This window comes from Gossypium hirsutum, chromosome D11 (assembly GCF_007990345.1).
Source record: "Gossypium hirsutum isolate 1008001.06 chromosome D11, Gossypium_hirsutum_v2.1, whole genome shotgun sequence".
In the NCBI taxonomy this organism is placed as follows: Eukaryota; Viridiplantae; Streptophyta; class Magnoliopsida; order Malvales; family Malvaceae; genus Gossypium; species Gossypium hirsutum.
Genome location: NC_053447.1, coordinates 8,538,871 through 8,555,038, shown reverse-complemented (window position 1 = coordinate 8,555,038; position 16,168 = coordinate 8,538,871). Strand labels below are relative to the sequence as shown.

Genomic DNA, 16,168 nt, shown 5'->3' with positions numbered 1-16,168 from the left:
CCCTGTTTTAGCTTTTTGTGAAAATGAATTTCCATTTCGTCCACACTATAACTATTGGCCAATGGAAAACTGTTAAAATTTTGGGAATTAATGCGAGCAGTGGGAAAGTATGGAATCTTTCCCAAAGTTTGGCAACGAATTCAGTGAATGTGTCTTAGCTTCAGGGTAAGAGAAAAAGGTTGAATCAGCCTTGATTTGTTCGTTGGCAGGCAGGCTCGCAGCATTGTATTTATGTCTTCCTTGTCCTGTTGGGTAACGGTTAAGTGAAGTCTAATAAAATGTCTGCCTTAATCATTAAGTAAAGGACCCTGATTCTTCAGACCAAAAAAATTAAGTAAAGTTGGGTATTAACTCTGTTGAGTAATAAAGCAAAAGATGTATCATATTAAAAGAAAAACAACCTAGTATGGTTCGATATATTCTTCATGTTACAGCGACACACAAGTTTTATGAGTATGAGAGAGACATAATAATGATAAATCTAAAAGATGTCACTGAGAGTAGGAAGCTTGATCTCTCCTTTCTGAGAGAGAGGGATAGTGAAGTTCCCCATGATAGGAAGATCAATGGTGAGACCCAATTCCAATTCATAGTCAATGTCCCAATCTGCACCAATATCCTTTGCCAAGCTTACTAAGATGTTATACGGCACCTTCACTGGCACGTCCAGCATCGTTGTGTCGCCGGCTTTCAATGACCCCGGGTCTGGTATTGTCCCTGATGCTATCCCTCTGTCCCCAAATTACACATATAATCAAAATCAATAATTCAAACAAAATAAACAAAGAAGATGGAGGAAGAGGGAACATTACCTTCCAGCACTTTTGAAATTGTAAGAGATCTCACAAATGGGGATGGAATGGCTGTAGGGGTTGGAGACAGAGACCTTAGCGCCATACTCGACGCACTCACGGCTCACATGTTTCAGATCAACGTCCGAGACACTAGCCTCCGGCTTCTTTATGTTGGCCACCTTATCCACCACGAAGTCCTTCGCCTTCTCCAACAACTGCGACATTCCGTACAAAGTCTTTTTTGGAGGGTTTTGATATATTCTAGGATGTATTCTGAGGATGAGCTTCGCCAATGCTCGATTTTTCCCATTTACTTATATAGAGCGGAGGAGGCATCTGGGTTGGTGCCACGTGTAAATGGACGTGATAGGTGGATCGCTTCATTGGGAACACGTAAGAGGGTGGATGGGAGAGTAGAATTAGACGCGTAGAGGAGGTGGTATTTCCGTGGATGGAGACCTCTGCTGTCGGCTCCTTGTTCTTTACTTTTCCTTTCTTTCTCTCCTTACACATGTTTTACTAGTTACGTGACAAAGAAATATATACAACTTTTTAGGGCAAATACTTAAATTAGGGTTTAACTTTTTAGGAATTAAAGATTAAAATTAACAGAATAGTCTAATAAATGTCTAATTTTTATAAAAGTGTTTAAATGGAGGTTAAATTTTCTAAAATGTTTAAATAAGGACCTCATATTTTTTAAAGTATTCAAATAAGGGTCAAAATTTTTCAAAAGTGTTTAAATATGGCTTCTCAAATGTTGTATATTAGGTTTAAAATTATGTTCTAACTGCTTTCTTTTCTTTTCAAGCAATATCTTATTCAAGTATTATGTGTTTTATTCTAAACACATCAGCATTTACCTAATTTTTTTCTCCAAATTGAGATTAAGTACGTGAAAAACTCTTATTTGAGCACTTCTGCAAATGTTAGGCCCTTATTTGATCATTTTGAAATGTTTAGCCCTTATATGAGCAACCTCTAAAAGGTTGAGCCTAATTTGAGCAACCTCTAAAAAAATCAATTTTTTTTCGAATTTTGAGTTAATCGAATCGAGCTATTCATTTTTTTTTAAATCAACTCAATTTATTCAAGTTCAAGTTGAGTTGAATTTTACAATTTGAATAACTTGAATAACTCAAATAAAAAATTGGTGTAAATGTCCTTCTAGTCCTTGTCAATTTTGAAAATAAACAAATTAGTCTCTTTCAACAAAAAATACAACAAAAATAATCAAAATAATTTTTAAATTTTCTTTTAAAATTCAAAATATTTATAAAAATTTCAAAAAAGATATATTTTTAAAAAATTTAAAAAAATTAAAATTCTAAAAAAATCTAAAGAATATATACAAAAAGGTTAAACAATTTTTTTTAAAATAAAATGATAATTTTGGGACCTAAATAAGTAAATTAATTGTTCAAGTTTATCATACTAAAGTATCTTATTTTCCCATTTATTTTGTTTTGAAAGAGTTTTCAAATATGTATGGTTTCAAATTTACGTGCTCTAGCATGGAATTAGTTATATTATAACAAGATTTTAATTTGACATGTTTTTTTTTTAAATTTAACTCGAGTAATTTCACTCAATTTGACTCGACTTGATTCGAAAAAATTTCAAATCAAGTTAGGATAATAAAATGAGACTTGTCAACTCGATTAACTCAAAATTTTTTTCACTTGATTTGACTTGATTGAATTGAGTGCTCACTCCTAAGGTAAAGTGATAAAAAAATTGTATATAAATATTTATTTCTAGTCACTTAATTTATTTTAAATAATAATTTTTAATTCATTTAAAGATTTTATATAAAAGATACACAAAATACACAAAAATATTAAAAGCATTAAAATTTAAAAAAATTATAAAAAGTTCATTAAAAAAAAGCATGAAATACATGTGAATTACTATATGGGCTGCCATGTTTAAAAATTTAATGTTTTATTCATAATTTCTGTTAGAAAAACAATAATTCAACTTTGTTTGAAAGATTGATGATCAAATATGATTTTTTTTTTAAATGTTGAGGGTCAAATTTAACTTAAAAAGAAAAAAGAAAAAGGGCCAAATTGACAAAAAAGTAACGTTAAGGGCTAAATATGATATTATGCCTAATCCATATATAACCGGCCCGGCCCAAGTTGGCATGAAGCAGACGAGCTGAGGTATAGGCTGGGCCTGGGCTGTGTTTTTATCACAAAGTCAACCCACTGATGACGTGAATATCCAAAGATTGAAGAACAACATTATAGTGGAAACAGAAGACGAAACAAGTTTATTACAATTGATTCTATACTCCAAATTTTACATGCAAATAAAAATGGAAAAAAAGAAGCAGTTTATGCGTATGAGAAGAACAGAAAGCTTGATTGATATCACAGCAAACATGAAATTAAAAGCTAGAAAGGAATTGCATTTGCCTGAGAAGAGGAGTTAGGGTTTCCATAAGCTTTTCGCAGGGATGGTTGTGAATTCCTTCGTAAGTGGTCACCACGATGCTGGTGTCTTTGGACAGCCTTTGAACCTGTTTCTTCACATTGCATGTGTGATGCGTGCACCGATAATAGCTCCTTCATTTTTTTTTTAAAAAGAATATTAGAAAAAATACAATATCATTTAAATATATGAGTACCCTTCTATTTATTAAAAGATGGGTTTTGGGTTCTAGACATCGCCAAAATTTATAAGAATGACTGCATCAATATGGATGTACACACATTTTTAGAGAATCTTTTTAAAATAATTATAATGAATTATCGGATTAATAACTCGAATATATCTAAATTAATAGTTATAATAAATTAAAAACTGCCCAAACATTATAGATAATAATATAGTTATTTTTGAAACCACTGAAGAAAAACTATTAATCTTATAATATAAATTTAAATAAATGATATAGTATGAATCTAGAATATGATGGCATTTTTAACAGATTAATTCCAAGTGTTGCATTTAGCCTCACTAGTTCAAGATCAATAATTTCAGTTAGAATTAAACGTGAATAACTAACTCAATGAATTATAAAGTCTTAACTTTGTCAATACAATCAAATTAAACTATAAACAGTCACATCCCTTAAAAATACCATATCATAGTTTAAACTAATATTGCATCATTTAATCAAGTGTGCCTCATACATTGTGTCAACTATTACATTATAGTTTAAAGAATTAACGGTACAAATTATTTTTTTTTTAACTTTTTCTTTTTTGCTAGATACAAAAGAATAGAAAAGAGTTTTCTATAATATTTATATATGCATCAAGTATTATAATTATTATAATAATTTTGGGCTCTTTGACAGTAGTTTAAAATTTAATCCCTTAATTTTTATTTTTGGGAATTTTTTTTCTATTTTTTTAAATTTCAAATTTTAGATTTAATTTTTAAATAGTTAAAAATTTTACATACATTTAGAATTTAGCCTCCCAACTTATATTTTTAGAAATTTCATCTCTTATTTTTTAAAATTCAAAATTTAGGAGTAATTATTGTTAATATCATTAAAATTTTTTTAATGAATTTGATGATGGATCATAATTTTTTAAATAAAAAAATACTCACTTTGTAATCATGTAATAAAAACAAATTTAGGAGAAAAATTTTAAGGATATTAACAATTGACTTGTATTTTTAATTTAAAAAATTAAAATTACTAAATTTCTTAAAATAAAAATAAAAGAACTTGGATTCAGATCAGTAGGATTGGCTGGTTAGAGTTTCCAACCCTAAACTTAAAAATGGATGTTACTGCCCATTGTAGAATATTGATACACGTAACTTATTGCAATAAATTGGTTAACAGCAGATTGAAACCAGCGTATATAATTAGGTTTAATAACATATGCATGCTAAAATTTTAGCTGCAGTACGTTCGACTTCGATCATATAATGCATCAAAAGTTAAGAATAAACATGCATGCCATGCAACGTACATGTAAGAGAAACAAACCTTGGATGTATGCTATTCTTCACAGCCTTTTGACCATACTTTCTCCACCTGTAACCGTCGTCCAAAATGTCATCTTCACTCCTGGTTTGGAAAGCAAACCTAGGCCGGCTTGTCTTCTTTATCCTACTGCCTTTCCTCTTATCCATATTGGCGCCCTTGGCATCCTGATGATGATCGGCTCCATTCTCAGACATTAAATTATTAGAACCGCTTTCAATCATTAGCTTATTCTCATGACCGGAGAGGAGGCTAACCCAATCGATATCGGGGAGAATATTTTGAGTTTGTAAAGGAGGATGCAAGGAGGAGGAGGGAAGTGAAGTTGGGAAGAGGAAAGGAACATTAAGGGGTGATAGTAAGGGCGGCGGTGGGTTACTTTCTTGGCCATCCATCTGTGAGAAAGTGAGAGAACTGAGAATGATTAAGAAATGAAGTTTAAAAGGGAGAGGAAAATGGTGGAAGGTAAAGAGGTTGGACTGCCCCCACCCTACAAGTACAACACAGAAGAGGAGAAGTGTTTGATAAGAGTTAAATTTGGGAGAGGGAGGAGGCTAATTGCTAAGGTCTTTTTAAGTTGTAATTCCTTTCTCTAGCACCCAACAACATCTCACCTACTTCTGTTCAACTGCCCCTCTCCCCTCCCTCAAGTAATATTCGACACGTTATCACCAAAGCATGCATATATAAACTCATATACGTATATAACCTGAAGAATTTAGTTTACATTTAACATCGTAGTAACTCTTTGTAACCTATAGTGCAATCTTCTTTGTATAAAAAACCTATACATGTGCAAATGCATTTTCTTTCCTTCTTTTCATGTTACCATATAAGTCAAGTGCTACACATGTTGATTATTTGTTCTGCTTACCAACCAACTGCATTTGCCTTTTTTGTGTATGAAGTGAGAAAATAACCTAAAATCTTAATTTTACAAGGAGATTACATCCCGGGTCAATTAGTTTTCTCTATATTATAGCAATTTAACTTCGGCATTCTCACCTTGTTGATGCATTAATAGTGTATAACTTAATATACTATTAGTAAACTAGATGATACTAAATGAACTTAGTTTTAAAATTTTTTGATGATCTATCAACATCTAATTCTTTTTGACCATCCATAGACTTACACATTTTCAATGCATCAAATCAAAATCCATATAAATGTACAAAAATTTTGACTGTTGATGACAGTTGAAACAATGATATAGCGTCCTATCCAGCTCTAGAAAATAAGGGAAGACCCCATATATGATTGTGAGTTGTATTGCATTGTAAACCATAGGAAACAATTCTTTCACTTGTTTTGTACGGTACTTTAACCATTGTGAGAGTTCAGCGATTTGGTCACTCGTCAATTCCCCGCAATTTGACTATACTGCTCGTATGTTCTATTGTCTTATGTCAGCTTCAACTACACTTCTTCTTTTTTTAACTTTGGTGAGCTAAATCAGTTTCCCTTACCGTCAAAGACTTGCTACTCTCAATGCTTTCACTTGTTTTGTAACTAAAACTTAAGTGCACAACATGCAAATGGATTCAATCATAAGACAAAGACACTTCCAGTGCGGCTGATTATGATAAAGAAACTCAACAATCGTATCAAATACAAGCTTGGTGCCGAACAAAGTTTGGTTCCTCATTATGTACACAGGCAATACCCTAATTTTGATTTCAGAACAAAGGCTTCTTCCCGTTTAGCATCCCCATCAAGTGATCAAAAACTTGCCCACCTCCATCCCGAAGCCCGGAATGCATGTATTCATTGGTTATCCATAACCTTATTCCTGCTATCTGAGACGCTGTTTCCTTGACCAGCTTGAAGTTAACATACATATCCTCATAGTATACGGCAGCTGCTACCGGTACCTGCTAGCATTTTAGATAAATTAATAAAGTACTAGGCCGAATTGAAATTTTCGTAAAAAAGAAAATGTGGATACTAATCTTCATACCTTGTTATTTTTCAATGCAGTGCCATCATACAGTGGAGGCCAATCTTCCTTCTCAGCCAATAATTGAGTGGCCTCTTTGAAAGGCCTCAAAGCTTTAACTTCATCAAACATCCATGGAAATATCATCTGCATAGTTTTAAAACCACGTGCATTAACTAGCAGTATAAACATCATGATAAAACCACAGCACCAAACAGCATAAGCGAGCAATGGTTAAGCCTTTTGTTGGCACCCCAAAAGTCAGGGTTCAGACCTTGCTATTGTCACCCTCTCCCCCAGTTTGTATTATGAACCAAAAAGAAAAATGCTAAAACCATGGCAGAGAACTAAAATCAGGAAAGCGATTTGTAGGCCACAAACTACACTTAAATGTCTGAAGCCATAATAATTGTAGACGAAACTCTTTCCTGAAAAGTATCAAATTCCTAAGCATACATTACTGACAAGAAGATTCACCTTCAAGATGAAGGTTCAGTTGAATAAAATCGTCACCACTCTGGCTCCTCAAAATGCAAGGGGATGCCATGGTACACGTCCACTTTGACAAGGTTTGAATGTATGGCATTATATACAAGTAAGAAAGACTTGCACTATATATATTTACCTCAATAGCTATTTGGGCTTACAAAATATCTTGGGAGTCATGAGATCCTATATGTCAGTGCTAGTCGCAATCTGACCAAGAAAGCAAGCAATGAAGTCTCACTCTATGTAGATGACAGGAAGCTATATAAAATATCTTCAATGTCTCTGAGAAGTTGCCATGCCTTTAACTTATTTGAAACCAAATCACGAATAAACTTGGACAATCCAATGCAAATTTGTAGTAGTAATAGTAGTCATCTCTAAAACACAATAGTATTACCTCCCCTGTAAAAAGCACAGGACGCCCTTCTTTTGCAGCCTTGATTGCATCAAATTTGCTCTCGTGATCAGCCCTCACTCTGTGAGCAGACCACCGCGAAGAAGCACCCTTTAGAACACAATGTAGTTAATATCAAGTTCAAATAACATACGTGTCAAGACCTTGCTAGGTGAAGATTGTTTAACCAGAAACCAAATACGTTGTTACATTCTTTTCCATCATTAGAGATCGTGTGCAATATTACAAACTATACCATGAAACTCAAGAAAGCAACATTCTAAAAAGCATGGAAGCTTACCTGACAGTATATTGACTCATGGAGAATAGCATAAAGTGGATTTGTATCAAAGGACACCCAATTTTCGTACTGCAGGTAAATGACATTAGATAGATCCACTAGTAAAACCTCAATTTGTGATCAATAAGGGGGAAAAAATCTGTGTTTTCTTACTGTATTTAAAAAATACGAACTGATTTGCTTTGGTGCTCCAGGAACTAAAATTGGATCCCAGGCCCTCTCAAACCTGTAGTTGTTAGTGAAAGATGAAAACTAAAAAATAATATATATTGCACAACATTAAGTCATAAGTTCTAAAGGATGGAATTAGAAAGTATGAATTCTAATGTCTTACATATAATGCAAGCGTTCAAAACCAGCGCTGGATCCTAAACCAGATAGACCAAGAAATTGCAGCCCCCTGGGGGTTAAGATTCCCCCAGATGGAAGAGGTACCTGAAGAACAAGGAAATTTGAAAAAGATTTGAGGTACAATTCTAGCATTTTGGTAGAACAACAAGATCAAATGAGGAAGATCATCACCCCGCCTGCTTCGGATTCTGCCAAAAAGGTAACAATATCTTGGACAATTTCAATATCTTGAGGGAACCTCTTATAGTATTTTTCATTCTGATGAATAATCTGCTCAAAGCAAGCTCTATAAACAGAATCTGCAGTACATCCATCTCCAATCGGAGGTATCCCTCCTGTTAAAAGCACTTGTTTCAAACCTTGGGGTGCAAAACTCAGATAAGTAACACCACAAAAACCACCATAACTCTATACAACCAAGAAAACAAGGGATAAGATAACGGCACGGTGATATGCAAATTACAATTGTACACAAGCACAATCATCAAGAACAGAGTATAAACTGCTATACCTGACCCAGAACAGTCCAAGGCCTAGCTTCGGGAACAAGACGAACACGGACGAATTCAGCATCGTTCACGATACTGTCAGCTCGAAAATGTGTCAAGTAATCAGCCAGTTTTTGGGCAGACTTTATTTGCTGCATAGATGATGGAGTCAAAGGGGTTGATAAACCTGTTCCTCGCTGCAATAGAAAGAGGAAGACATCAAGGATTCAAAGCATAAAGAGGCAGTGAATTTCAATATAAACATTTTCAAAGAGACCATGCCTGATCCATTAATACAACCCGAAATTCTTCGCATGCTTTAAGTATCCACCCACTGGCTTCAGTTGGTCTAGGGCACTCAAAACCAGGCCCTCCTTGAAGGTATAAAAGATATGGCATTGGCTGCTCTTCTTTCCCAACTGAAATCCAATTCAGCATTAAACATTATTCAATAACTTAGAATCAATCTGGTTTCAACATTGTTTCTTGAAACCCAAGCGAAAATGAATCAGACATTAATCAAACAGTGATTTATTCAAAAAAATAAATTAATTAAACAAGTTTTCCTAAATTATAGTTTAAGGGAAACTAGTCGGATTACCAGCAACGATTTCGCGAGCGAAAATGGATATCTTAGAAGAAGCTTCCTGATTTTTATAATCCAGAGGGACCATAAATCGGTGGTCCCGGAGTCGGAGGCCCGGTACCGAGTACCAATTCCCGGCGACGTGCTCCGGCATTGACTGGCCAGTGGAGTCGAATTTGGGGATGGACATGGCGACTACTGCACGAATTGAAGTCCGACGAAGACGAAAGCGGTGGAGTCTGGCGGATTGGAGTGGCGAAAGAGTAGCAGAGATAGATGATAAAAAGGACAAGTCAAACGAAAGGAGAGGCTTTATCAAGTTAGGTGGCGCGTGATTTTTCAACATTTTCGGAATAGTGAAGTCCGCGATGCATAGAATTTTTAACAGATAAGGAAGGACACGTAGATTTGAGTTTTAGCGTGTTGATTTAGACTTGCAAAAACCTTAGTCGTTGGATGCCGACATTCACTTCAGATTCAGATCTTACACGTGATGCATGGGAAACTCAACATGCGTGCAAGAAACGCGCCAAAATAATTACAACTTCGTAAAATATCTCTATTTTAATTACCTTGTAAACATTCGAAGTTTGGCATATCAACGAAGCAAAATTAACACTACACTACTCGTATCAAGCGATCAAGCTTGGAATGTGTTGCATGAAATGGGGAGACTGCGAGCGCCTCTTGAAGCTCCTCCTTTCAATGCACTTTTAGCCGAATTAGGGAGGCGTGGGGATGTTAAGGGAATGACTACAGTTTTGGCTGAGATGGAGAAGAGTGATATTATGCCGGAAGTTGGAACTCTGGGGATTCTTGTTAATCAGTTATGTAAGTTAGGGAGGGTTGATGAGGCGATGGAAGTGTTCGACAAAATAGGTGAAGAAAACGAGAGTGATGGTCTTTCAATTGAAGCTGATGTTGTTATATATAATACTATGGTTGATGGCCTTTGTAAGGCAGGGAGGCTTGAAGAAGGGTTGCATTTGATGGAACGGATGAAGTCCACGAAGGGTTTGGCACCTAATACAGTTACTTATAATTGCTTGGTTGATGGGTTTTCTAAAGTTATAGGGAAGGAGCTATTTGATCAGATGAATGAAGAAGGGGTTTCACCTAATGTTGTATCTCTTAATGCATTGGTGGTTGGTATGTGCAGACATGGGAGGATCAATAGTGCAATTGTGTTCTTCAACGATACGCGGGGGAAAGGACCGAAGGGCAATGCAGCTACGTATGCTACTCTAATTACTGCTTTATGTGATGTTGACGATTTCCTAAGGCGGTTGATCTGTTTGATCAAATGTTGAGAAGTGGATGCTCTGCAGATACTACTGTTTGCTATAGCTTGATCTACGGTTTTTGCAAAGCTGGAAGGATGGGAGATGCCAATGATGTTTTGTCGAAGTTTAAACAAGCCGGTTTCCTCCCTGACATCAAATGCTATAATGCTCTTGTCAATGGGTTATGTAAGAAAAGCTTATGAAATCATCAAGGAAATGGAGGAAGTGGGAATGAAGCCTGATAGTGTCACCTGTAACACATTGATCGCTTATTTTTGCAAAAGTGGGGATTTGGCACTTGCTCTTAGGGTGATGAAACGGACGATTAAGGACGGTCTTGTGCTACTACTGCCACATATAGAGCGCTTCTACATGCGTGCTGCTTAAATGGAAAAACAAAGGGAGCCATGAAGCTTTTCACTGACATGAGTTCCATATCAATGATTCCACCAAACACTATAACATACAACATTCTAATAGAATCTTTGTGCAAGAATAACGAAGTCAAAGTCGCTCTATCTCTGATGGAAGATATGCAAGCAAATGGGGTGAAGCCTCATACGACCACTTACAATGCATTGTTTAAAGGCCTGAAAGAGAAGAATATGTTGGAAGATGGCTTAATATAGATGGACAGTAAGATTCAGCACGCTTGCCATCCAGACTCTATAAACATGCAGATTCCAACAGAATGGCTTTCTGCTGTTGGTGAACTGGAAAAATTGAAAAGCTTCGTTCAAAGAAACAAGGTTTCTACCTCGATTGCATAGAATGGTTGCAATATGAAGGTTTTTGGATTATTGTGTGGCATAATGTGATGACTTGGCCATCATCGGGGCATGAAAGAAATGAGAAAATTGCTGTTTTTTGTTCAGTCTATGATGGCCAGCGGCAGAGCTTGACCTAAAATTGTAGTTGAGTGAGCCGACTGAACCTGCAGTTATATCTATCATTGGTTCGGAAAGGCTTCATCAGCTTTCATTGGAACAGCCCAAGGGGAGACTTACATACTCCAATGGATGTTGCCCGTGCAAGTTCTTGTACCATTGGATGTTTCATCGTTATTAATTTAGTCATTTATATTATTTTGTCTATAACTGAGAAACCCAAGGGCTTATTAAACCACTCTGTAAACACCGTTGCCACGATAATTTGAGGGCAGGCGGGCAGGCAAATGGCATATAGATGTTGCCCTTATGTCCCCACTCCCCGGCATCAAATATACATATTCAGGTCAATTCAATTGAATCAAAAACCTATACAAGGAAGGTAATCGAAGATGGCCATGAACCTGATAAATTAATGAGCAATTTCCCACTTTAGTTGTATCAGAAAATACTAAAAAAATTAAAAAAGGTTCCTAAAAGTATTACTTCTCCTAACTCTGTAGCTAACTTTACACGAAATAGGAAACTATTTTTGTCTACAAGACTCGTTAATGGAATCCTAAAGAGGTACTGAACAAAAAGCATTTTCGGCTTAGATTCTAACAACGGGGTACAATCCAATTCCCTCTACCTTTTGAAATGTATGGCATATACAAGCATCAAAAGCAATGTTCCAGGACGATTCTTAAACGCCACCGGCGGCAGTAGCTGCATTGCTGGCTATCCAGGGAAGGTCACAGCTCGGCTGAAAACGATCAGAAAAACAATTACCAGTGACCATGTCAGCGATTCCTTCTAAACCCTCGAAGAAATCATCACTCACCGCCGTGTCTGACATCCCAAAATCATCTTCCCCTTCATCTTCAACCAAATCCTCTCTGCTCCCCGCCTTTGTATTTTGAACCATGAGCTCTTCATCCACGGAGGTAGTTAGAGATGAGCTTCCGGCGGGTTTGGCAGAGAAGGGTTTGACGGAGTCGCCGGCGGTGGGTGTTTGTGAGGTGCAAGGCTTCTGGCGGGTGCTGCCCGCGAGTGAATTATGGTGCGTCGGAGCAGGGTGGTTGTGCTCAGCTGTGTATGTGACTATGAACATAGCCGGGTCGGTTCTGCTCCGTTCCACTTGTTTTCGGGCCAAACATCCTTTCGAGGTGCTACATCTGTAATATCCCCTGTTATTCATCAAAGAAACAAACAACCAAAGCTTCAATCAAACAAGCAATCAAAAATCATAAGTTACTATAAATTATAATCCAACATGAAAAATAGACAAATTACACCTCTCTGTAAAATAGTTTACCTTGGATAAGGGGAGCCTTTGATAGGCTTTTGTCCATATTTTCTCCATGCCCACACGTCTGAAGAGATCCCTTCTGTTGGGACTTGGCAAACCTTTTTTAGCTGGTTCTTCCTGTTAATAGGGAAATTAAATAATTTTAATAAACTCAAAAAGAAAAAGGAGACAATCTTTATGGGTTTCTGAAGATATCTACTTTTTTTAATTACAAGTAAACTAAAAAAAAATTTCACCTTCTTTTAGATCGAGAATTATGAGAAGTGGAAGTCGCAGAATTGTTAGTAGGTGCAGTAATAGCAGTGGTAACAGAGGCAGCGAGAGACAGCTTAGATTGCTGCTGTTGCTCTTCTATCCGCGCTTCTTTAGAGAAGCTGATAGAAGAAAGTGAAGATAAAGGCGTGCTCTGTGGGGAAAGTGGCTGAGATTTGGGGAAGAAAGGCTTGTAAAGCTCATGCAATTCTTCCAACTGATTTGGGGAAGACAAAGCATGACCCTCAAAAGCTTCTTCACTTCCAAACGAAGAAACACCAGACTGAGGAGGGTGCAAATCCGCCATGGAATAACCGCTTCCAACACCACCGTTACCGGTTGCTGTAACAGTGGCGCAACCTCTGACCACCGCATGCAAATCCCAATCAACTTCCATGAGACCAGTATCGCTTCCTCTCTGTTTCAAAAAAATATAATAAAAACAAAAAGCCTCTGAAATCTGCAGCTGAGCTGACTCCTATGGCAAGAAACTGTTAGAAAACAGAGAGAAGACGACAAAACAAGGCGCTGACTTTCTAATGGCTGCAAGAGAGAAAGCAAAAAAATATAAAAATATGGAGATTGTGTCAGAGTGGGGTTTCGCAATTATATATAATAATTAAGAAGCGAATGGAAGGGATGGATGAGAGAGACAAAGAGTGGTATTTTGGGTGAGCAAAATTGGGAATCTCAAGGCTGTCATTTTCCTTTGTTTTTAACTACATTAGAAACCACTTCCGGTTTTGGAGTTGACTTTGTGACATTGTCAAAGAGGAGAGAATGTCAAAACGGCATGTCGTCTCTTTTTTTCCTTCGTGGAGAGGCTCGTGAATTAACGACAAAAAATGAATAAAAGTGGGTGCCAGTTAATTTGGGTGCCCACATCAATAATCTATATAAATCTGCGTCGCCGACCGACACTCGCACCACATACAGAGTGCTTTCCATCCTCTCCCTTTTACTCTCCAAAATAAAAATCCTATCTGATAAAGATTTGAGTTTTTTTTTTTTTGTATTGTTTTTACTTTTTGTTATCGAAGATAAATTTTTGTTCAAATATTTTCCTATTTTTTTGCCCATTTTTTTGTACTTATAAACTTTCTTTACAACTTAATTTTAAAATTTTATTGTATTTGACAAAAATCCTATCTTTAGGCACTTTATTAGTGTACAAAATAATTTTCTTAAAATAAAATAAAATGAAAGCTATCTAAGTCCTTTAGTTTTAAATAAATAAATAATGGCTAAAAATAACTACTAATTTATATTTTATATTTAAACAAAAAAAATCTATTTATATACTTCTATTTTGATATATTAAATTACTTAATAAAATAATAAAAACTACCCGAGCCTAGACACCAACTCATTAATAAGATTACTTGAAAATTTAAATTAAAATCACAAAAACAAAATTCAGAGAGTTGTATTTAAATATTTTAATTTGACTAATTTATTTTTAAAAACCCTTAAACTATTACGCTTTATTAAAAAAAATCCTAAAACAAATTTTGTACTTACATAAACTCCTAACTTAAGATTTTTTACCAATAAAAATTTGATTTTAATATTAAAATAAAAAATATTTTTAAAATTTAAAATTAATTTACATTTAATAATGTGAATTCAATGAGAATAATTCATTAAATTAAAAAATTAAAAATTATTTTTAAGAGTTTATTTAAACAAATAGTAATAATATTTAAGGGTTTATTAATATATATTAGCCATTTAATTTCAAAAATATGTTGAAAAATATTTGGGTAAATTACACCATTAGTCACTATTATGGTAAGTTTTTGTTTTGACCACTTAACTAAAAAGGTTACAATTTGGTCACTAAACTATTCAAATGTTTTTATTTGAGTCACTGAACTATTTAAAAATTTTTGTTTAAGTCACTAGGCAGTTATTTAAAAAAAAATCACTAGTGAGCTCCAAGCAACAATTCGACGATTGGTATGGTGGATCAGTACCCATTTACGAATAGAATAGCATACCTTAGATCTAAGTTGATCTGATAGTCAGTGTTGAAGACCAAAAAAAAATTTGTTTGTATTTTTGTTTGCAAATTTGTGACGTCAAAGTTGTTTCATGAAAAAAAAATGAAAATGTAGAAGAAAAAGGGAAGGAAAGTTTTTAATTGGTGCAGACAGTGCAAAAAAGGAAAGGCATACAACATCGATTTTAACACTTCGGTGACTTAAAAAAAAACTTTTGACATGAAAAAAAAAGTTGAAATGTAGAAGAGAAAGGGACATAAAGCTTTTGATTAGTGTAGATAGTGCAAACAAAGAAAGCCATATATAGTATCAATTTTAACAATCCAATGATTTAAATAAGAACTTTTGAATAATTCAGAAACTAAATTGTAACTTTTATAGTTAATTTGACCAAAATGAAAACATACCCATATTTTGTGACTACTCGTGTAATTTACCCAAATTATTTTCACAGCTTTGCACGTGGGATAGCCCTCGCTCCGCTCGTGACTGACACGTGCAGAGTATCACTATTGTGTTTTTTATTCTTTTGTGAAAATAAAGAAAGAAAGAAGAAATTAATTTCTGCACCCCGATATTCCATTCCTTTCGGTAGATTCTTCTGGACTTAGCTAAAACAAATGAGAAACCGACAACAAGTTTTCGGGTATCCACGTGTTTGTTGGATGAGCGAGTTTATCAATGCTTTGCATACTCGAAACGATTGCAATTTGACCAATCATTTTCATCGACGGTTGAAAGTGGAAGCTGGATTGTTCACGAGATCCAGATTAGTACCTGACGGTGAAACAAGATAAGGTGAGTTGGCATCGGCAAATAAGAGCTCTGAAATTTTGTGGGCCCATATTCTATTTCCATCTTTTCTTATTTTTCTCTTTTATCGTTACAAACCATTTTACCATTAAAGTCTCATTTTTAACTTTATTTACGAAAATGGGCCAATTTTTTCATTATTAATTGAAAATGACCGATTTTAGCAAAACGCGTTTACATAGGAGCATTTTTTGGGGAAATTTCAGCAAAACGCTTCCCTAGAGGAGTGATTTTGCCATGTCAGCACAAAGCGCGCCCACGTGGATGCGCTTTGCTTACGTGGCAAAATCGCTCCCCCAAGGACGTGTTTTAGCCCGTGTTTTTTTCCCCAATAGCTATTTG

The 16,168-nt window shown here is 35.3% G+C and overlaps 4 protein-coding genes and 1 pseudogene across 5 annotated transcripts; 1 reads left to right on the top strand and 4 right to left on the bottom strand.

The window, feature by feature from the left end:
* Positions 1-385: 385 nt before the first annotated feature.
* LOC121203613 (late embryogenesis abundant protein Lea14-A-like) lies at positions 386-1,094 on the bottom strand. The gene is made up of 2 exons (XM_041105908.1): positions 813-1,094; positions 386-731 (listed from the first exon to the last, which is right to left on the bottom strand). The coding sequence occupies exons 1-2, from the start codon at positions 1,016-1,018 to the stop codon at positions 482-484; spliced, it is 456 nt and encodes a 151-aa protein (XP_040961842.1). The 5' UTR covers positions 1,019-1,094; the 3' UTR covers positions 386-481.
* A 1,850-nt stretch (positions 1,095-2,944) lies between these two features.
* On the bottom strand, positions 2,945-5,353 carry LOC107911500 (probable WRKY transcription factor 43). The gene is made up of 2 exons (XM_016839329.2): positions 4,753-5,353; positions 2,945-3,367 (listed from the first exon to the last, which is right to left on the bottom strand). Exons 1-2 carry the CDS (start codon positions 5,142-5,144, stop codon positions 3,190-3,192), a joined length of 570 nt encoding a protein of 189 aa, XP_016694818.1. The 5' UTR covers positions 5,145-5,353; the 3' UTR covers positions 2,945-3,189.
* Positions 5,354-6,300: 947 nt separating this feature from the next.
* On the bottom strand, positions 6,301-9,694 carry LOC107911498 (proline iminopeptidase). 2 transcript variants are annotated; one of them, XR_005921042.1, is made up of 11 exons: positions 9,313-9,674; positions 8,994-9,130; positions 8,735-8,908; positions 8,395-8,631; positions 8,207-8,307; positions 8,026-8,098; positions 7,873-7,941; positions 7,575-7,682; positions 7,314-7,384; positions 6,710-6,835; positions 6,524-6,623 (listed from the first exon to the last, which is right to left on the bottom strand). XR_005921042.1 is itself a non-coding variant. In XM_016839327.2 (10 exons), exons 1-10 carry the CDS (start codon positions 9,641-9,643, stop codon positions 6,429-6,431), a joined length of 1,551 nt encoding a protein of 516 aa, XP_016694816.1. In that variant the 5' UTR covers positions 9,644-9,694; the 3' UTR covers positions 6,301-6,428. The 2 variants fall into 2 exon arrangements, 1 of the variants encoding a protein (XP_016694816.1); XM_016839327.2 differs by lacking the exon at positions 7,314-7,384 and having other exon boundaries at positions 6,301-6,623; positions 9,313-9,694.
* Positions 9,695-9,794: 100 nt separating this feature from the next.
* Positions 9,795-11,737, top strand: LOC107911497 (pentatricopeptide repeat-containing protein At3g61520, mitochondrial-like; annotated as a pseudogene).
* Positions 11,738-12,140: 403 nt separating this feature from the next.
* Positions 12,141-13,412, bottom strand: LOC107911499 (WRKY transcription factor 22-like). The gene is given in 3 exon segments (NM_001327045.1): positions 12,141-12,636; positions 12,765-12,875; positions 12,995-13,412. Coding segments are annotated over 3 exon segments (1,008 nt in total). The 5' UTR covers positions 13,408-13,412; the 3' UTR covers positions 12,141-12,152.
* Between the last annotated feature and the right edge of the window lie 2,756 nt (positions 13,413-16,168).